This window comes from Protopterus annectens, chromosome 17.part0 (assembly GCF_019279795.1).
Source record: "Protopterus annectens isolate FY-2018-M chromosome 17.part0, PAN1.0, whole genome shotgun sequence".
NCBI lineage: Eukaryota > Metazoa > Chordata > Ceratodontiformes > Protopteridae > Protopterus > Protopterus annectens.
Window position 1 is genome coordinate 139586410 of NC_056751.1, and position 22854 is coordinate 139609263.

The window sequence follows — 22854 nt, forward strand, 5'->3', positions numbered from 1 at the left end:
ATGTTGAAGGCTTTGGCCAGGTCAAGGTAGGTGTGGTGTGCACTACCTTCCCCTTGTTCATGGCTTTGGTGACTGTCTCAAAGTAGTAGACCAAATTTAACAGACATGACTTCCCCTTGACGGAGCCAAACTGTGTGGGATCGAGTGTTTGGAGGTTGCCTGTGTCCTTGTTAATGAGGTCCATGGTAATCCTTTCCATGGCCTTGCAGATTAGGCTAGTTAGACTGATGGGTCTATAATTTCCTGGATTGGTTGACGCTCCACCTTTGTGCAAAGGGATGATGGTGGCTGTCCTCCACTCAGCTGGGACAAAGCCAGTATTGAGGCAATGGTTGAATAGGGCACCGAATGGTGTTGCAAGTTCCTGCCTGAGTTCATGTAGGATGCAGCCTGGGATGTTATCGGGTCCCATGGAGGCTGTATTTTTTTTTGAAAAATACTTTTTGTTGTATTTTGCACAAATACATAATAAAAGTGAAAGTACAAAATGACTGCAAGACAATACAGCATGTAATACATAATTGAGTAAAGGTATCCAAACTTTCCAAAGAAAAACATTTAAACATTTGCAAGAAACTTTATGATATACAATTGAGATGGTTACAACATATCTAGGGATTACTTGGTGCAGAGTTATGCTGAGGATGTTGAGAATTAGGATTGTATATGCAGAAAACCTTTGTCTAGACTGGAAGTAAAAGAAAAAAGAAAACAGAAAAAAACTAAGACGAAAGAGAAAAGAAAAAACTTTTAAAGTCTTCCAAAACCTAAAATATTTACATTATATACAATATATACAGTGTTGGAAGCCATCCTTTTGTTGAGTCACAGAAGTGTGTTTTCTATATCAGTGATACACCTATTTATGTTCAATAACATAGAGGATTTATTTTAAATCAGCCACCTACCTGACATTGGATTTAAGTATTCTCTGTGTTAATCAAAATTGTCTCTAGGCGAGAATTCCAGTATGTTTGGAAGTATAATCTTTTTTTTAATACTTTTAGTAGCTAGTTTGTGAGAGGTAATATATTTAACTGCCATTTCTTTAAAGTTGTTCCATGAGATGTTTTTGTTATTGACCCAATTCTTAGGTGTATAGAATTTTTGTAGTGCGCATACTGGAACTAAGATATGTTTGCACATTCCTATGATTGAACTAGGAATAATATGGGAGGCTGTATTTTTTGCCTTTGAGAGAGCAGTGATGACCTGTTCCCTGGATATAAGGGGAAAGGGCAGGTACCGGGAATTTCCTGATGGGGGGTGGGTAGAGGGGTGAAGCTTTCGCTGAATCTGTCAGCCAGCAAGTTTGCTGTATCTATTGCATTTGTATATGTGGTGTCCTTAACCACTAGTTCTGAACAGATCTGGGTGCTTCCTTTGAGATTGCGGACATATGTGAAGAAGGCCTTATGATTGTCTCTAGTAGCTGTAACCAATTTGGACTCAGTTTGGTTTGGAAGATTTCCTTAGCCTGAACAAGCAAATAAGAGCACTAAGGAGAGATTTCTTCCAATTAGCACCTGCTGCTTCTTGGTCCTGAACAGCAACTTTTTCCTTTTGTTTTAGAGTTTATTTATTGCAGATGTCCACCAAACAAGTTTACTCTTCCTTTCAGAAGATGATTTAGTCCTGCAGGGTATTCCTGATTCTATGCATCTATATAAATGCTTGTATAGTGCTTTGGTATAGTTTTGGATACTGGTGCCAGTTCCTAGACCTAGAAAGGGGGATGGGGCTGTGAAGCTGCTTATACTGTCCCTCAGGAGGCTGTAATCAGCTTTGGAGAATTTTTTTTGTCTGACCCTAGCTTGAGGGGTGCCGGAGGGGATGGTGACTTCGAAAGTGAATCTTACCAGGGAGCATGATACTGCAGGGATGCTGCAGTGGTTATTCATATTGGTTAATACCAAGTCCAAGATATTGTCATCTCTTGTGGGGGTTTCAACTAGCTGTTCCACATCATTTGCATTGACAAAATCAAGGAATCTCTGGGCATTTGTGTTTTGGCATGAGTAGTTCTTCCAGTCTATGTTTGGGTAGTTAGTCACCCAGGATCAGGGTAAAGGGTGGAATCTTTATAGATTTGAAGAGGTCCAGATATCCGGATTGGGCATCCTGAGTCAGAACTGGGGACTGGTAGCTAACTATGATTTGTATATGGGTCTTGTCAATGGTTAAATGCACCTGGAGTGTCTCCTGTGCCTCATGCTGTTTGAGCAGCCTGGAGGTGTGTATGTCTTTAATATATATTGAAGCTCTACCTCCTTTGGCCTTACTGCCCACATTTTGGGGTCTGATAGGCCTTGTTTTAGAATGCTAGTGTCTGCAGGGGGAGTCTGTGATCATCCCCAGCTTACAATCATCTGCAAACTTAGCTGTAAATCTTCAGCATTTGCTTTCAGTTCAGAGAAATACAGTGGATATAAGTGTACGCACCCATGTTAAAATGGCAGGTTTTTGTGATATAAAAAAATGAGACCACAATAAATCATTTCAAAATTTTCCCACCTTTAATGTGACCTTTAACCTGTACAATTCAATTGAAAAACAAATCTGTTAAGGGAAAAATAGAAAAAATGTACAATAAGCTGGTTGCATAAGTGTGCACACCCTCCAGACTCTGAGGGCATCTCTTGTGCACAGCCCTCTTCAGGTCACCCCACAGATTTTCTATTGGATTTAGGTATGGGCTCTGGCTGGGCCATTCCAAAACTTTAATTTTCTTCTGGTGAAGCCATTCTTTTGTTGATTTGGATGTATACTTGAGGTCATTATGTTGAAAGGTGAAAATCCTCTTCATCTTCAGCTTTCTAGCAGATACCTGAAGGTTTTGGGCCATAAGTGACTGGTATTTGGAACGGTTCATAATTCCCTCCACTTTGACTAGAGCCCCAGTTTCAGCTGGAGAAAAGCAACTACAAAGCATGATACTGCCACCACCATGCTTCACCGTGGGGATGGTGCTCTTTTGTTGATGCAATGTGTTGTTTTTGTGCCAAACATACTTTTTGGAATTGTGGCCAAAAGTTCGACCTTGGTCTCATCAGACCATAATGCATTTTCGCACATGCTTTTGGGAGACTTGATGTATTGTTTTGCAAATTTTAGCTGGGCCTGGATGTTTTTCTGTGTAAGAAAAGGCTTCCATCTTGCAACCCTACCCCATAGGCCAGACATGGAGAATACAGGATGTTGTTGTCACATGTAGTATACAACCAGTACTTGCCAGATATTTCTGCAGCTCCTTCAGTGTTGCTGTAGGTCTCTTGGCAGCCTCCCTGACCAGTTTTTGTCTATTCTTTTCATCAACTTTGGAGGGATGTCCAGTTCTTAGCAACGTCACTGTTGTCCCGTATTTTCTCCACTTTTTGATGACTGTCTTCACTATGTTCCATGGTATATCCAATGCTGTAATAATTTGTTTGTACCTTTCTCCTGAATGATGCCTTTCAACAATGACATCCGTTTGATGCTTTGTAAGCTCTCTGCGAACCATGGCTTTTGCTGTAGCAGGCAACTGTAAATGTCAGGAAAATCCTACTTGGACAGTTGAACTTATGCAACCGACTTATTGTTGTGTTTTTTATTTTTTTATATTTTTCCACTAACATATTTGTCTTTCAATTGAATTGTACAGGTTATATGTCACATTAAAGGTGGGAAAGTTTTGAAATCATTTATTGTGGTCTCATTTTTTTATATCACAAAAAACTGGCATTTTAACAGAGGTGTGTACACTTTTTATATCCACTGTAGATGCCAAAAAGGAATGGGCCACTACTGAGCCCTGGGGGACTTTGCTAGTGATTGGCTTCTTGGTGGCTGTGGCCTCACCTATTTTGACCTCGTGGGTCTCATCAGTGAGCCAGTTGGCTGTCCATCAGGTGATGAAATGGTTTTACCTAATTTAGTGAGCTTGATTGTAATACCTGAGTGGGGTAGTCCTTGTCCAGGTCAAGGTAAGCTATGTGCACAGTTTTGCTCTCCTCCATTGCTTTGGTTGACCCACTTAAAGAAGTCCACCATTCCATTGTCATGACCTTCCTTTAACAAAGCCAAACTGTGATGGGTTCAGTGTTTTTAGGTTAAGTATGTCTGCATTTATCATGTCCATTATGATTCTTTCCTTTGCCTTACATATGAGGCTCGTCAGACTTATGGGCCTTTAGTTACCTGGATCAGTAGTTGGACCTTGCTTGTGCGGGAGAATGACTGTAGCCATCATCCATTCTTTTGGTAGAAACCCTGACTGTAGGTTCCATTTGAAAAGTGTTTCAAGTAGATCAGAGAAGTCATGTTTCATGCTTTTTATTAAACATCCCGGGATGTTATCAGGGTCCATAGATGCAGTGCTTTTGACCATGGAAAGTGCGTTGATGACCTGTTCCCTAGTAATGGTTTGGGGATTGTGGTGTACAGTATTTCTTTTGGACTATCAAGGGGGGGAGTGTTTGGAGAAATTTGAGCTGAACCTGTCAGCCAAAAGGTTGTCAATGGCATCTGGTTCAGTGTCGTTGATGCCATTTACAATAAGTTTTGTTGAGTATTTCCCTTTAGGTTATGCACATAGCTGTAGAAAGCTTTGTGCTTGTCCTTTGCCTGAGAAGCTGTTTTTTTCTTGAAATCTAGCCTTTGAAGTATTACATAACCCTCTTAGCTGCCTGTTTAGATTGGTCAGTGGTCTTTTAATATGTTGGGCTTTGTTCCCTGTCAGAGGGGGTGTGCGTTCAGATGTTCTGAAGGAGTGGCTCTGCCTCTGCCTCTGCAGTGATGCAGCCAGCATGTCCATGCCCATCTCATTGTTTGAGAATACACATGCGTCTCATCAGATTTTCACAGAATGTCCTGATTTTTATCTCTCACTTTTGGTCCTTTCCTCATAAAAGTTGGGATATTCTGGAAAATTCTGGAAAAGTGTAAATAATGACACACATTTGAGTTTATCTTTATATCCTTCAGTAATGCATGCCAATGCAAAACATGTCATTCTATCAAATTTTTATGTTTGTAAGAGGAATATTTAAAATCTTTTCCTGATTTTGGGCCTCTGCCCCCATTATTTTTGATTTTGTCCAGATTTCTTGATCTAAGAGTTTGAGAGTTATGGTAATGCCTCTTAGAGAATGTGCATATTGTACATTTAACCTTGATTGGACAATGAATGTTCTCTAGCAGAGTGTTAATGTAGAAACAATGTCCACTGAAAAAGTAGCCTGCTGCTTCATGGCAGCATATTAAGCTGCCATGAAGCTCAAACAGTAAAAAAAAAAAAAAAAAAATGGCCACCATTTTTATGCTCACTAAACAGTACTTTGCTGTTTACTGAATGTAAAATTAAGATAAAAAGTAAATAAGAAAAAGTAAAGCTTGGGGGTGTATGTTTGTCTGCATGTGTGAGTGTTTGCATGTGCAGAGAGAGCATGCCTAAGTTCATGTATGATGCAGCCTGGAATGTTATTGGGTCCCATGGAGGCTGTATTTTTTTGCCTTTGAGAGGGCAGTGATGACTTATTCCCTAGAGTTAAGGGGTGGGGGACAGGTACTGGGAATGTCCTGATTTACTGATTGGGGGAAACAGACGGGAGAATTATTTGCTGAATCTATTAGCCAGTATATTGGCTATATCTACAACATTTGTATATGTGGTGTCCTTGCCACCAGTTCTGAACAGATCTGGGTGCTTCCTTTGAGATTGCGGACATATGTGAAGAAGGCCTTATGATTGTCTGTCGTAGATATGGCCAATTTGGACTCGAAGTTGGCTTTAGAGGATTTCACTAGTGCTCTTATTTGCTTTTTCAGGCTAAGGAGAGATTGCTTCCAATTGGGCACCTGCTCATTCTTGGTCCTGGACAGCAACTTTTTCCTTTTGTTATATAGTTTATGTCCATCAGACAGGTTTACTCTTCCTGCGGATGATGATTTTGTCCTGTCAGTTATTCCTGATTCCATGCATCTGTGTAAATGCTCGTATAGTACTTTGGTATAGATTTGAACATTGATGCCAGTTCCTACAGTGGGATAAGGGGCAGTGAAGCTGTTTATACCATCCCTCAGGAGGTTATAATCAGCTTTGGAGAAGTTTTTTGTTTGACCCTAGCTAGAGAGGGGGGGGGGGTCGGGGGAGATGGTAACTTTGAAAGTGACCGCTTTATGGTCAGATCTTACCAGGGAGGATGACACCGCAGGGGTGCTGCAGTGGTTGCTCATGTTGGCTAATACCACATCCAAGATATAATCACCTCTTGTGGGGGTATCAACTAGCTGTTCCAAGGCATTTGCATTGATAAAATCGAGGAATCTCTGGGCATTTGTGTTCTGGCATGAGTAGTTTTTCCAATCTATGGGTGGGTAATTAAAGTCACCCAGGATCAGGGTAAAGGGTTGAATCTTGGTAGATTTGAAGAGGTCCATATAGGTGGAGTGGGCATCCTGAGTCAAATTTAGGGGCCTGTAGCTAGCTATAATTTGAATAGGGGTCTTGTCAACGGTAAACTGCATTTGGAGTGTTTCCTGTCTGTCATATTGTTTGACCAGCTTGGAGGTGTGTGTGTTTTTAATATATATTAAAACTCTACCTCCTTTGGCTTTGCTGTCCACATTTTGGGGTCTGAATGTATGATGGGATGAGTAACCAGCTAAGGCTGGGGTGCTCTCCACAGCTTTGAACCAGGTTTCTGTGACTGCACAAATGTCAGCATCTTCTGGAGTTAAGAATGCTTGCAATGACTGCAGTTTCATGTTTAGACTCCTAGCGTTTAGCAGCATGACCTTTAATTTGTGTTGATTTGAAGGGGTATCTCAGAGCTACACAGTTAACGCTCCTATACATAGCACAAGCAGAAAACTATAATTTATAGTGGAAAGGGATGATGATGAAACAGGGAGGAAGTTCAAGAAATAAGGAGAGACTGGGATTTTGGATGCAGATCCGTATGGAGAATAACAATGATCATGCAGAATGTTATATTCATAAAGTAGAAAGTATTTTAAGAACTAAGCCAATGCAGAAATGGAGAAAGGAGATTCTGCCAATAAGGACAACTGCAATTAGGGGTACAGATAATAGGAAAGAAAGGGCTGGAATTTACTGGAGAAAACTACCAAAGGAACCAATGTATTGGGAACAAATAGAGAGAGGGAAAGGTAATAGAATGGGAAGAAGCCATGAATACATTTGGACTGCAGCCTAGAGATTGCCTTCCCTGTTGACAGATATCAGAGTACAGGCACAGAGAAAGGAATAATTAGGGAATTCTAAGTGAAAGAACAGCACCGGTAGAGTTTTTAGTAGTATCTAGAACAGAAGCTGCTGTTAAAAAAGAGATAATTAGCAGGGCATATAATTAGTGCATGATAACCATAGGAATCAATCAGACAAGGTTAAAAAGGATTGGGAAGAGAGACTGGATAAGCAATTCATGAATAAACAATTGGAGGATATATGAGACAAAGTCTAGAAGATTTATGATTTTTTTGCTTGGAAATATTTACATAGCTATTTTTATACCCCAAGCAGATTCCAGAGAATTTTTCCTCATGTGGATTACAAATGTTGGAGGTGTGATGGGGAAGAAACAGGCAATTGGAAACATATTTTTTGGGAGTGTAATGAGTTGGTAGACTTTAAAAATTCCCTGCAGCCTACTCTGTCAGAAATACTGGGTGAGCAAATTGGTGCAATTAAGGTAATTAATTTTTTTGAGCTGCGATACAGAATTGGAATTGGTTAGACATAGTAAGGCCCTGTTAAGTTTAATTCTGGTGGCTGCCATTGAAGCAGTTGCTAGAAAATGGAAATCAAAGTCTTAACCAAATGAATTAGAAGTAGTAAATATAGTAACAGAGATGAAAGAACTGGAAGTGGGATCTTTAGAAAAGAGTAGGAGCAAATTGTACAGAAAAAAATAGGAATTGTTGGAACAGTACATACAGAATAATGTTTTTTAGGAGGAATGAGGTTTAAGGGATATCAGGAATTGAATGAACTATGTAATGTTCAAATGACAATGACTGTTTAGAAGATTATATGTGGTGTATGTTTGCAACTGAAAGTATGTCAATATGGTTCATTTTCCTGTATATAAATGCATAGTTGTCTGTGTCATAAGCGATAATTCAATAAAGATGTCTCGTTTTAAAACATATGTTAAAACAATACATAGGAATAATACAAAAAATAAAAAAAAATGGAAACAAATAATTTAACACCTTATCTCTGCAATGTCCACCAGTGAGTGTGTGTGTTGTGTAAATAATGTCCTTCCTTGTTAACACACAATGTGATAGTGTTCAATCTCGCCGTTTGTTCTTACACATGGGTTCGGAGCCGATCCTCGGCTCCGTGTCGGCCGCTTGCAAGCTCTGCATCGAGAAGAAGCTCGAGACAACCTAATACCCACAATCCCCCTCTGCCTTTACCTCAGATCTAGTTTACCACTGCTGCGTTCGCATCACTGGGATCTAGCTCGAGCAACTTCAGATAAGATAAAACTTTATTTTTGTTTTATTTGACAAAAAATTGTTCTAAAAGTACTTTTTGGTAGACATAGTGTATGTGTGTGTGGTAGGTAGAAATTCTCGGCACCGTTAAGTTTAATTAGACTGGTTAGAGTTTTTCGGGGCCTTCCACCCCTTACTTAAATTTGACAACCGGACTGACATATATCGGATTCGACATTTTTCTACTGGATTTGTCTCTCTACTGGACTTGACTTTTTCTCTTACCTGTAAGATGTCTGTGAAAATTAAATCAGGCTTTAAACGTTGCCAGTGTGGCCAAAAAATGTCAGTTACTGACAACCATAGTTCCTGTGTCTACTGCCTTGGCCCTCTCCACTTACAAGAGGACTGTTCAATTTGTCACTCTTTTAGTGGGAGGGTCATGACAGATAGGCGCAGGAAACTCATGGACAGGGGGTTATTAAAACCTTCCTTTCAGGAGGCTCTGGATGCTTCAGACCAGGCATCCAAATCCTCGAAGGAATCGAAGACGTCGGAGCCCAAGTCATCGGCTCCGAGCTCTTGAGTAAAGTTAGATCACCGGTTCCACAGACTTGGGGCCGAGTGTTCAACTGGTGTCAGTTCCTGAGCCTCGAGTCTTGGAACCGGTGATGGAGCTCCCTCCTCGACTCTATTGAGGTCGGCTCCGTCTTGGTTCCTTCAACCCGTTCTTCTTCTAAGCTCTCCGATGTCGATGTGGATCGTGTGGTGCAGAAGTTATTGGAGCATTCGGCCCTATCCAAACTTATTTCGGTTTCCACCCAGTTGGTGTCGAAACTTGAAGGCCTCCCATTGTCTCCATCCATTCCTCCTCCGAGACCTGTCCAGTCTTTGGAGCCGGAAGAGGTTGATCTTCTGATTGTGGAGCCCTCGGGTCCAGAACCGTCCTTTTCTCGGTCTGTTCCTCTCACCTCGACTCCGTCGGATCCAGTACCGGAGTCTCGGAGCCGACGATCTGTCCTTGGTTCCGGGGCCGAGAGTCGAACCGGCGTTCGGTTCCGACTCTTCCCTCGGGCGGATCGATTCGGCTCCGTCCTCGGGTCGATGCCTTCGGTGCCTGTCTCGGGATTCTTCCCATTTCTTGAACCGGGAGATTCTTCGACTCGGGACCCGGGGGCCTTCGATCTCATGAGGAAGGTGTTGTCTACCCAGACAACCACATCAGTAGAAGCAACCTCTCCTCCCCATAAAGGGCCGTTATCCTCCTCTGCACCCACGGCTACATCCAAGCGTCGAGCACCGGTGTCTCAGCCACCCCTGGAGGGTGCCCCTCTTCCTCGGAGGCTTCTTCGGATGCTCCCCACGAAGAAGTCCCTAGGAAAAGATTGTGTAAGAGGAGACACTTAGATTCTCCACAAGAATCTTTGACATCCGATACTGACTTGGATGAGTCAGAAGGGTCCCCTAAGTCACCTTCAGAAGATGTCTCTTTTCTGACATATTGGAGATCCTGAAACAGAGAGGTGACTGGCAGTCCCTTCCCCTTCTGAGGATGAGTCAGTCTTGCTGAAGGCATTCGGTGCTCGCCCTTCCTCCTCCTGGGTCACTCCGCCCTTCGATGAATTAATGGAACTTATTGCTCGAAGGGCGTGGGAGGCTCCTGACACAGTGGAACCAGTCCCTAGGAAGCCCAATAAGTATATCACTGCACCCCAGGACAAAACTTACTTGACAAAAGGAGTTCCAGTGGACGCTATGGTGGTGGCAGCGGCCACGAAAAAGGAGATGTCGGAATCTTCCTCATCTGTCCATCCCCCTAATAAAGATTCTAGGACTATGGACAGGTATGGGAAGCGCATTTTTAGTTCAGCGGCTTTTTCCATGCGATCCCTGAACTATTTGACCCACTTTATACGGCTACAGAGGGATCTAGTCAAAGGGTTGGGAGATACCTTCCAGGGTACTACAGATGCTGCTGTCTCAGAGAAAGTGACAGCGCAACTTAATACCCTTACATCCATTGTGAACTCGTCCATGAGGCTGATCTCTTACGCAGCCGAAGGTTCGAGTAGGGCAGCAGCTTCAGCGATTGCTCTTCGCGGACAATCCTGGATGCGCTTATGTTTATTTGCGGAAGCCTTCAAGTCTTCCTTTACTAACGCCCCATTTGACGGTGCCACTCTCTTTGGCCCCAAAGTAAAGGAGACCCTTACCCGGTGTGAACAGGAGGGAAAGACTCTGTCTGCTGTCGGAGTCCGTTTTTCCACCCCAACCAGACCGTACCCCAAAGGGCAACGTGGTGGAAAAATGTGGTTTCGAAAACCCCAAGGATCTTTCCCAGGCACACAGGGTGATGCCCTTCTAGAGGCAGAGGAGGGGCAGAGGTGGAAGACGCCGCCCTGGCGGCAGAGGGGTCCGCAGAATCAAGGTGACAGGGATACACTCCTGGTAAACCTTTCCAGCACTCCTGAGAGGAGGCCCGACTGTCCTGCTCTGGAGGCAGTCGGGTCGCTAGCTTTATACCCTCAGGCCTGGCAAAACATAACTACAGACAAGTGGGTAAAAAGCGTGGTTACCAGAGGTTACAATATACCATTTCTATCCTATCCCATTCCAAAGAAAAGACTCCCAGATGTGCCGCCCCATCTGCGAGAGCCAGCAGCTATAGAAATTTCAAAGCTGCTAGAAAAAAAGAGTCATCCAACCAGTCCCAGCGGACCAAAGAGGATTTGGAACTTACTCAAGGTTCTTTTTAGTTCCAAAGAAAACAGGGGACTGGAGGCCCATTCTGGACCTAAGCGACCTCAATACCTTCGTCAAGAAAGAAAAGTTCCGAATGGTCACGCTTCAATCAATCCTTCCATTCTTACAGAAGGACGACTGGATGTGCTCAATAGATCTGAAGGATGCATACTACCACATCAAAATGGCCAGGGCATCCAGAGATCATTTGCGCTTCCGGCTGGGTGCCAGTCACTTTCAGTTTCGAGCCCTGCCCTTTGGTCTGACCTCAGCCCCAGGGTCTTCACCAAATGCATGGCAGTGGTAGCGTCTCACTTGAGACGCCTAGGATTCCAGGTGTTTCCGTATCTGGACGACTGGCTCCTTTCTGCCACCACCCAGCGTCAACTAGTGCAGGCCAGAGACTACACTCTTCAACTGTGTATTCACCTAGGAATTTCCGTAAACTTCGGAAAATCCTTACTACAGCCATCACAGCGTATCTTATTCATAGGAGCGGAATTAGATACACATCAGTTAATTCTAAGACTTCCTCCAGAAAGGATACTTTCACTTCAGACTCACATACGTCTTCTTCTTTTGTCCAGGAAATCCCCAGCAAAACTAGTACTGAAGGTTTTGGGACTCATGTCAGCTTCTCTTATTGCAATACCCTTGGGAAGACTGCACATGAGAGTCCTACAATGGCTACTGTTTGCACAATGGTCGTTCCAACAACTACCTCTAACACACGAGATTCTTATAACGAACACATGCAAAACACACCTGAACTGGTGGCTTCAAACTTGCAACCTTTCCAAGGGGAGACCATTTGTGCTACCCATGCCTACAGCTACGGTGACCACGGACGCTTCCCTGATAGGGTGGGGGGGCATCTTTCAGGGACAGACAGTCCAAGGCGAATGGACCAATTTAGAGTACAATCTGCACATCAATGTTCTAGAGTTGAGGGCAGTGTTTCTAGCGTTGCAACACTTTGCTCCCCTTCTTCCTCTGGGAACTATTGCAGTTCAGACGGACAACATGTCGATAGTCTGGTACATAAACAAGCAAGGGGGAACCAAGTCCTATCAGCTATGCAGAGGCCATGAGAATCTGGCAATGGGCGGAGTCCACGGGTCGCTTTCTGATAGCAATGCACATCCCGGGGTCATCCAACGTCATAGCCGACAGGCTGAGCAGAGCAATACTGTTACCGCACGAGTGGTCCCTAAAACAGTCAGTTGCGAAAAAGATTTTTCGCACGTGGGGCCAGCCTTCCTGCGATCTGTTTGCGTGTCCAATGAACGCCAAATGCAGGAGCTACTTTGCCCTATTACCCCCTCCAGGGGAAGTCCCCAGGGACGCACTGATTCACGATTGGCCCCTGGGTCTCCTGTACGCATTTCCTCCCTTCCCCCTGATCTCAAAGTTTCTCGAGAAAGCCAACAACCTACACAGGACAATAATCCTCATTGCCCCATTCTGGTCTCGTCAAATTTGGTTCCCCTTCCTCATAACACACTGCATTCGGGGACCCTGGATTCTGGACCCAGAGCCAGATCTATTGACTCACTCGTCAGGGGCTCCCACCCCTCGCTTTTGTCCCTCCATCTAGCAGCTTGGCTGCTCCAATTCCCAACTTAGCCAGGTCTGATCTTCTTTCGCCTGCAGTTCAGAATATATTAGTGGCTTCTCATAAAGCTTCCACTACTAAAACATATACTAGTAAATGGAAGCGCTTTGTATTCTGGGCGAATACACAGCAAGTGGACCCTGTTATAGCTCCCTTGAATAAAATATTAGAGTTTTTAACAGAATTGTTCCATCAGGGTGCTTCTTCTGCCACATTAAGAGTTCAATTGGCTGCCATTTCTAATTTCCATGTGGAAGAATGTGGGGCTCCTGTTATGGCCCACAGACTTTGTAAAGCCTTTTTAAAAATGGTTTTTCATATTAGACCACCAATTAGATCTCCTACGTCACCTTGGAGTCTAAACTTATTATTATCTAAGTTGATGCTGCCCCCCTTTGAACCAGCCTCCTCTTGCCCATTGAAATTTTTGTCATGGAAGACTCTCTTTTTGGTAGCCATTACATCCGCTAGGCGAGTATCTGAACTTCAAGCTCTCTCCATTAAACACCCTTATTTGATCTTTCACTCTGACAGAGTTTCTCTTCGCACTAATTCATCCTTCCTTCCTAAAGTTTGTTCTATTAACAATATTAATCAGTCCATTGAATTACCCACTTTCTTCAAGAATCACTCCAATAAAATGGAGTATATGTTGCACAAATTAGATGTCCACAGACAACTAAGGTTTTACTTGGATAGAACAAAAGATCACAGGAAATCTGATCAACTTTTTGTAGCCTTTGCTGATAACAGAAAAGGAGTAGCGGTTACCAAAAGAACTCTTTCTAAGTGGTTAACTGATTGTATCATCTATGTCTATGATTCTTCAGATCAAACTCTTTTGCACAAACCCAAAGGACATTCTACAAGGTCAGTGTCTACATCCCTGGCTCATGCAGCTCGCCTACCACTAGACGCTATTTGTGCGGCTGCTACTTGGTCTAAACCACATACATTCATTTCTCATTATAAGGTAGACAAGGTTTCTAGGGACAGGGCAACCTTTGTTTCCACTGTGCTCAAGAACGTCCTTCCGTGAGTTCCTCAGGAACAAGGAGCTAGGGACACTACCCATGTGTAAGAACAAACGGCGAGATTGAACACTATCACATATAGAAGTTATGTCCTTACCATAACGTTCCATGTGGAGTGTTCATCTCGCCTTTGTTCTTACATTCCCACCCTCCCGCCCTTAGGAAGAACGTTCAGTTTGGTGCCTGGTCTGGGGCATTCTGCTTCTGCATTGCAGTTGTTGTGTATATAGTTGACATGTATATATATGTGTATATATGTATATATATATATATATATATATAGACTCTTAGTTTCTGTGCATATGTGATATTGGCATGAGTGTTCTCTCTCTGACTACTGGTTTGCTTGCAAACTAGATCTGAGGTAAAGGCAGAGGGGGATTGTGGGTATTAGGTTGTCTCGAGCTTCTTCTCGATGCAGAGCTTGCAAGCGGCCGACACGGAGCCGAGGATCGGCTCTGAACCCATGTGTAAGAACAAAGGCGAGATGAACACTCCACATGGAACGTTATGGTAAGGACATAACTTCTATTTTTGTCAGTCATTATGCTTGATTGTTAATAGTTCCTGGTCTGCACTGGGAGCCATGACATAGGACATGCTGACACTGCTGCTGCACCACTCCTTTGTGAGAGGAGAGCTGGAATAAACCGCTTCATTTTTGTTGGGTCTTCTCCCTCTGGGGCTGTTAGTCAAAATTAGGCTATCTGGATCATAGTCAGGGAGGGCTTCATTCTTGTACACCAAGAAGCTGATATCTTTGCTGTTATTGCTGCTCTGCACTGGTGAGTAGATCACTGCATAATTCCTGTGGAGATGTGTTTTATATATATATATATATATATATATATATATATATATATGTATATATATGTATATATATATATATATATATATATATATGTATACATATGTATATATATATATATATATATATATATATATATATATATATATATATATATATATATATATATATATATATATATATAGGTTCATAGGTTTATACTAGGCTATCTGCCCTAAGGCATTTATAAGCCTAGCCCAAAGTTTTGTGGCTTACGCCACCCCTTATATTAAAAAGTACTGTGCCCATTAGTTTGTTGTGCCTCTGTCCAGCAGTGACACTGAGATGATTCCCGGGGTAAACCGACGATCTCCCATCCACCGGTCAAGATTTCACTTGAACAGAGCCAGCGAGGTGCTCTGCCTCACATGGACCGGGATTTTATTTCACAGCATAGGGAGTCTCTGAGTGACAAATCTATCCCTCCAGCATGTCCTATTTATATCCGTGCTAAGGTTTAAGTCGCTTGCTCTAGTGGATCTGGTAGATTTGGATTTTTTGAGGTGGAGCATGTCCATTAATTCCGGGTTGGACATGGCCTTGTATGTCAGGCACAGGTCACCTCTGAGCAGGCGGTATGCGACTGAATACAGCTGGAGTTTCTTCAGTCTGGCAGCATATGACAGATTTTGGAGTCCCTTTATCCTTTTGGTGAGGAACTTTTGGGGTCTCTCCAGTTGCTGCAGGTGTCGGGTGAGATACATCCCGAATGGGGCATTGTACTCTATCATTGGTCTGATAAGTGAAGAGTACAGGGGAACAATGACCTCACTTGATCTGGATGTGAATCCCTTCATGATCAGGTGGGCAATGTAGAAGGTCTTTCTAACCACTTTAGTAATGTGAGTGTCAAAAGAAAGGCCACTGTCAACCTGGGTCCCCAGGTCCCTGATAACCTCTTCTGTGCTTAATGGATTGCCACCTATATGGTAGCTTGGGGTTACCATGTTTTTCCTGAAGGGTATGACTATACATTTTTTGGCATTTAACTTCAGGCCATGGCTCTGGTACCAGTTATCAGTTTCCGTGAGACCCCTCTGAAGGATATCTGTGTCCGATGTACTTTCCACTATGGCGCCCAGTTTGCAGTCATCTGCAAACTTTCAGCCATAGTCCTCCTATGTTTGCCTGTACTTCTGAGAAGTAGATGCCGAACAACAGGGGGCCAAGGACTGAGCCCTGTGGGACACCACTTGTGACCGGCTTGGAGTCTGACATGGCGCCAGCAACTCTAACCCTGTGGGTTCTGTCCTTTAGCCAGTTTGCAACCCATCTTGTGACATATGGGTTTACATTTAAGCTGGTAAGTTTCTCTATAATACCCGAGTGGGGTATTGTGTCGAAAGCTTTTGCAAGGTCAAGGTAGGCTGTATGGACTGCCTTTCCCTCATCAATGGCCTTGGTGACTGTTTCGAAGAAGTCGACCAAGTTCAAAAGGCATGATCTGCCCTTGACAAAGCCAAACTGGGTCGGGTCCAATGTCTGCAAGTCCCCTATGTCTTTGTTTATGAGTTCCATTATGATCCTCTCCATAGCTTTGCAGACCAGGCTTGTTAAGCTTATGGGGCGGTAATTACCAGGGTCCGTAGAGGCACCGCCTTTGTGGAGTGAGACCACAGTTGCCGTACGCCACTCCTTGGGCACGTATCCTGTGGTAAGGCTAAGATTAAACAGCTGCCTTATATGTGGGTTTAGTTCCTTGTTGAGTTCGTGTAGCACACAGCCGGGGACACCATCCGGTCCCATTGATGCTGTGTTTTTAGCTTTAGAGAGAGCAGCTTTCACCTGCGCATTTGAGATGTCTGGGAGGCTACACTCCGCTGGGATAGTTATCTCTCCTTTTGGGGGGGAGAGGGGGTGAAGTTTGCACTGAACCTGTCTGCCAGTATGTTGGCAATGTCTGTGGGTTTAGTAATTTTTGTATCATTTTGGACTAATTCTGCGCATATCTAGGAGTTTCCACCCAGGTTTCTAACATAGCTGAAGAAGGCCTTATGATTGTCTTTTGAATCTATTGCAATTTTTCTCTCAAAGTTGGCCTTGGATGATTTTATGAGTGCTCGTATTTTTTTACTAATAATGATCAAGAGTGTCTTCTCTTTTATGGATTTTGCTCTATCATGTAACAGCTTTCTCCTCTTATTGTAAAGTTTGTTTATGGCTGGGGTCCACCAGACTGGACGTTTGCCCTTGGTGGAAAGAGTCTTGGTTTTATTAGGGATTGCCTGATCCATGCAGTCCTGGAGGTGTTCGTAGAAGGCATTTGTAAGGGCTTCCGCAGCTTGGATTGTGGTTTCCACTGGCTCGGGGGCCTTGAAGGATACCACACCAGTCTTGAGTAGTGTGAAGTTTGCTTTAGAGAAGTTCTTCACTGTGGTCTTTTTTTGTTTGGGGTGGGGGCGGGATGTGGATTTCCAGTGAAATAAGTTTGTATATATATATACATACATATGCATAGATATATATATATGTGTATATATATATATATATATATATATATATATATATATATATATATATATATATATACACACACACACACACACACATATATATATATATATATATATATATATATATATAATAAATGTAAGTATAAAAATATATATAATAAATGTAAGTATAAAAATATATATGTGTGTGTATGGATTCACTTCACAATGCTGAATTTCCGAAAGATCGAATTTTATATGGCTGAGATCATATGATCAAACATTTGGAACCTCAACATGCAAAATAAATCCTCAAAAACAAAAAAAAAAGTTCTCACTATTATTGCAGGGGGGAAAGCCCCCCACACCCCCACTACTTAAATATACAAACTGCGAGATCGTACTACAGCGAGGAAAAAGGAAATCTTCAGTTTCGTGCTGTATGCAGATCTCAGTTCACCATGCTGAGATTCCTAAAGTTTGATCATATGGTCTCGGCCATATGCAATTCAATCTTTCGGAAATTCTGCATTGTGAAGTGTACCTGTGTGTGTGTTTTATATATCTCTATATATATATATATATATATATATATATATATATATATATATATATATAGATATAGATATAGATATAGATATATGTGTGTGTGTTTGTGTGTAGAGTAATACAGAAAATAAAGTTGATACATTTTTACCAGAGTAGGAACAGATTTAAATAAAATGTGTGTGTCATGCTTCAGGTCCTTGTTGACAGGTTTGGCAAGAAATCTTTATTCAAGGTCAAGACAACTAATTTATTTGCATTCAGTGCTGTTCATAACTTGATGCAATCAACACTTCTTTCTTACAAAATAGTGAAGGAAGCAAAATTATGGATGCAAAATAACATGTTGTAGTAAAAATATAACAAATATAACAGAGCTATAAATCAGCACTACTTGGGTATAATAATATTAATGAGCCTAGCACTGATGTTGCCAGTCAACAGATGGACTTGCTCTGTTTTGTCATGCATTGAACCAAGTTTCCAAAGGCAGGTGCAAAGTATGCATTACCCTCTATGTGCCTTTTAAGTTTTATACAGCTTAATAAAGTCTGCAGTGGAGTGTAAATAATTTTATGACTTCCCTCATTTCATGGTAGTTTTTGTGAAAAACTTCAGCTGAAGCAGTGTAATGCAGTATGTGGTTACATGTTAACGTGCTTTTACTTCCTAGGTAGGAGAAAATTGTCTAATACTGTTATTTCCTGCAAGAGGTTTGCAGCAGTCAGCTTCTAGAAAATTGCTACTTGATTTAAATACCCCAACTTGAATTTTTACCTACAGTGATAGTTTTAACATTTAGCTCATCGTGTGTGTATCTAGGTCTGCATTGAAACTGATTTTCATGCACTTAGCTAGTCTTTTTCAGGACCGAAATAAAAATACACCTTCCAAAGTAAATATGTAAGTTCATGTTTTTCAGCAAAAGCCACAGACAGAAAAGAGGTCCTTTGTTCCAGTGAATCTTCTAAGCAGCATCTGTTTCTTTTTTCCATAGATGGCAGATGCCTCTACAGCACGTTACAGAGCTAAAACTCCTCTCTCACCACTGGATGGTGTCCCAGTTTGTATCAAAGAAGAACTGAAAGTGGTGAGTTCTAACTTCAGTTTTATAACACATATTTAAACATAGCAGGTTGTTTTAAAACAAAACTTTCCTAAGAGAGAAGTTATGGTGACTTAAGTCAGTATATGCATGCTGTGTTGTATTTTAGCTGTAGTATGTGTTTGATCCCCTTCCCTGCTTACCCTCAAACTCCCAGCAATCTGATACTAACCATTTGCTCCCCTCATTCGAGACTGTACCCAGTGTCAGGGTGAGACTTATCTAGAACGGCTGTCATTCAAGATCATGAAGGGACTTTGTGAGCTTATTAGGGTTCCAGCAATAAGAGCATTTTGCAATGGCTTAACCGTGTCTTTTGTCATGGTTGATATTCTATCCATGTCATTTCAAAGGTCCTCGGTGACCTTCCCATGTAAGTGCACATTTCCTGCATGCCTGCATTGAATGCTGCCATAAGGTGGGGTTAACGCACACTGCCAAGCAGCACATTTCTGTTGCTGTTCCTACTTTGAGGTCACGGCAATAATGTGGCCTGCTGTTCACCATGCGCCTCCTCAAGGATTGGCCTCCTAATTTTCCACTGCCAGCTTCATCAGATGCCCAAGCTGCTAATCTAACCTGTGTCATCTGGACTGTAGTCAGGGCTATATCCCTCTGTACCTTCAGAGGTAGGTGTGTGTGTGTGTGTGTGTGTGTGTGTGTGTGTGTGTGTGTGTGTGTGTGTGTGTGTGTGTGCGCGCTAGTGTTACATTCTAGTCATTGGGTACAAAAAACTCAATATGTATTCTTACATCACTGGAGCCCACTTTTCATGGAGGCTTATTCAGTTCCTACAAACTAAATGACGTAAAGGAATACCATAGTTTTTGCAAGACACTACGGCTGTGTTCTCACCTGAGAGATGTATATACATTTTTGTCTTGCTTAAGCAGGCAGTATATCAGTGCTCTCTTCATGTGTACTTTCATTCTTTTTACCCTTTAAGAAGCCACAGGTTACAGACTGAGGAGGTTTCCTGTGTCATTTACTTCTACATGTTGAAATTGTGTTCATTTGTGAGGAGGATTCCAATTATCAGTAGCTTGAAAACATCAAGATGTGGTTCAGTAGGCCTTTACTGGCGGTAGATACAAAAATGGTTCGGAGTTCTTGGACTTTAGGGTATGCTCAGTTTATATACATTGCATCTGTATCTGGACTATTGCTGTTGCAGCACCAATAGAGGCTTAAAGGGGCAGTCAGAGCTTTTGCAGCCACACTAGGAGTATGTCCATCTCATTATTATATTAGTTTATATTTCCCAAAAACGGTATGAAATAATGGCTTCTGTCTGGTAAAACTTGCAGATTACCAAAGAACCAAACATTGTCTCGGCAGGTGATAAAAGTGTTAAATCACCGAGTAAATCACATAAAGTGAGGAAACGCAAACGTCTCTTTAATAAAATAAGCAAAATAAATAAAAAGAAATGTTTAATAGTCACACTCAGTGCTTTCTTCCTTCTAATGCCTCGGGACTTCTTCAGAGTAAAAGAACTTCCTCTTGAGTTCGTTATATAACTGCTCAATTAAAAGCCATGTCCATTTCCACAGCTCGTCAATCCCCTAGAAATTTTAAGAAACAGATCCATTTAAATTTACATTATTACACTGCTAAAAAGTACCCCATATGACACACACATCTAAATTCATCATAATCTAATATTGATCTCAAAGTCCAAATTAAAGTTAAAAGCTCTAAAAACATTCTTTCAGATTTGTACAAGCACCTAAGATGTTTACTATCTCAATGGTTTATTGTCTAATAAGCTTGTGCCTTTAATTTTAGGCAACAAATAAGGATGTAGACTCCCTGAGACCTTAAGGACCTGTGGCATTGGTCTTAAGTTGCCACTCAAGTTCCTTGCATTTCAACCTTACCTTCCAAGGGTGACCCCTGGGGTCCTAATCCATTACATCTGTGATGAAGAGACCAAATTCATGTCCTTCATAGTTTTGGATATGTTTCCAGAGAGCATTGCTAGGGTCTTGTTTTTTGACATCCCTCAAGTACGTATAAACCCTTTCTTTCAGTGCTGTTTTGGTTTTACTGATATAGAAAGAGGTTGCAATTTCTACATGAAGTATATACTACCCTCCTGGTGTCACAATTGCACTTCCCCAGAATTTTAATGTTTACCAAACTCTTAAGCCATAACGGAATCACCTTTGTAAACTGAGGGACACCTACCACATTTTGACATGTTCTTCTGTCTCGTGGTGATGTTTGAGGGTTTCTTCTCTGTTTCTATGTCATTCTTAGTGTTACAATCCCTTCTATAAATAACTGTTGGTTCCATGTCAGATGTTTTCATGTCCATCCCCTGAATATTCAGAACTTTGCAGATGTTTCTGATTATATTCCTTATCAAATTCAGCATCTATATTGTATGTAACAATGAATCCTTTGTCAAAATTCTGGTTATTTTTGTGCCTTGAAAAGGCACCATCATTTCCAGACCCTAAAAGAGGCTTGAAGAATCCATTGGCTCTTTTTTTGGTAAACTACTCTTAAATTCCTTCAAGGAAATCGTAAGGATAGCCTCTGTTTAATAGCATGGACCTTAGTTTTTCACATTTCATATATAGAAACATTTCCATGCCAGATATCCTGGCTAATCTCACCAGTTGCCCTTTAACCACAGCTTTCTTTTGATGATGGGGTGACAACTGTCATAATGCAGAAGAGAATTAAAATATATTGGTTTCCTGTATAAATTTGAAATAATTTTTTGACACGGTCAACCTTAATTTCGACATCTATGTAGCAAATACAATCCATGGACTTGTTAAAGGAGAAACTTAAAAAATTGGTGGAATTATTCATGTAATTAAAAAAATTCACCGAGACTACAATCACTGTCCCTTCAGCAAATAACTGTATCACCTAGAAAGTGTCCATATAGGATCCAACTACTCTAAAAAAATGGAATTGAATACATAATTCTTCTCCCAGTATGCTAAAACAGTCTTCGCAAAAATGGGGGTGCAAGCAGCCCCCATTGCTACTCCATTTCTTTGTTTAAAAATGGACCCCTCAAACCTTATAAAATTGGTGTCTAGGATGATTTCCATAAGGGTTGTTTCCACCCCAGTAGTACCATTGCTAAGTATACTGTTCTAACTAAGATATTGTGTGAAACATTCCATCCCCCTATCATGAGAAATAACTGAAAAATAAGGTCCTCCACTAAATAATCTTTTTGGATCTTCCTAAGAAAATCCCATGAGTCCTTAAGTATGTACGCCTAATTATTCAATATGTCCTTTAACTTAATGCATGAGATTTTGAGCCTTTAGTATCAACAGTGAGATGCAAAGTGGGATCTGTGATGTCTTTGTGGATTTTTGGTATTCCAAAAATGGATGGAATCTGAGCAAAATCATTCCTAAGAAAATTACATTCAGTTTTTATAATATGCCCCTGCATTAGTAAATCATATATGACATTGTCAGTCCTAGATTATGCAATATTCAGTTGGTTCCTGGATACTTTCCTCATATGTTCTGAAAAACAGCATTCTTTCCATTCTACAGTTGTAATCTTTAATTTCCATCAGCACTAGCCCCCCTCCCTTGTCAGGTTTCCTGGTAGTTGTTTATGTGGTTTGGGTGTCCCTCTGATCTGGTTCCTTTTCTCTGATTCATCAGTCTTTCCGACCTTTGAAGTGTTGGGGAACCTAAAGGGATCTCACAGGTGTTGATGCAATGCACGTGCCATTGTCTGTTTGAATGTCGTTCCTATAAATGGAGGTCGCCATATTCGTGGGGGTAGGCTTTTTTTATGTTCATAGTCTGCTTTGTCACGTAGCAACTTCTTTTCTTCTCCTAACATCATTTAATGCTATATCAACATTCCCAAAAATGTTGTTATAGTAATTTTTCTAGTGTTCAGAAAACAAATCATTAGAGATTGTAAGGTCTACTTTAGTAATATCAGTCATTAATTTATCCATGTTTAACTAATTATGACATACTAGATTTTCTGAGAGTCACAAACTTGCTCATCATATAGGGCCAAAAGGTCATGATGCAAAGCCAAGCCTTCAGTAAGGCCACTGGGAAACTTCCAAGATCTCAAGTCTT

General features: G+C 41.6%; 1 protein-coding gene across 1 annotated transcript in view; it reads left to right on the forward strand.

Moving 5' to 3' along the window:
* Positions 1-22854, forward strand: part of LOC122791413 (fatty acid amide hydrolase-like) — a 1249544-nt gene that overhangs the window by 346999 nt on the left and 879691 nt on the right. The window contains exon 7 of the mRNA XM_044059161.1: positions 18662-18754. Coding sequence (XP_043915096.1) covers positions 18662-18754 — 93 coding nt within the window. The remainder of the gene's footprint in view (positions 1-18661; positions 18755-22854) is intronic.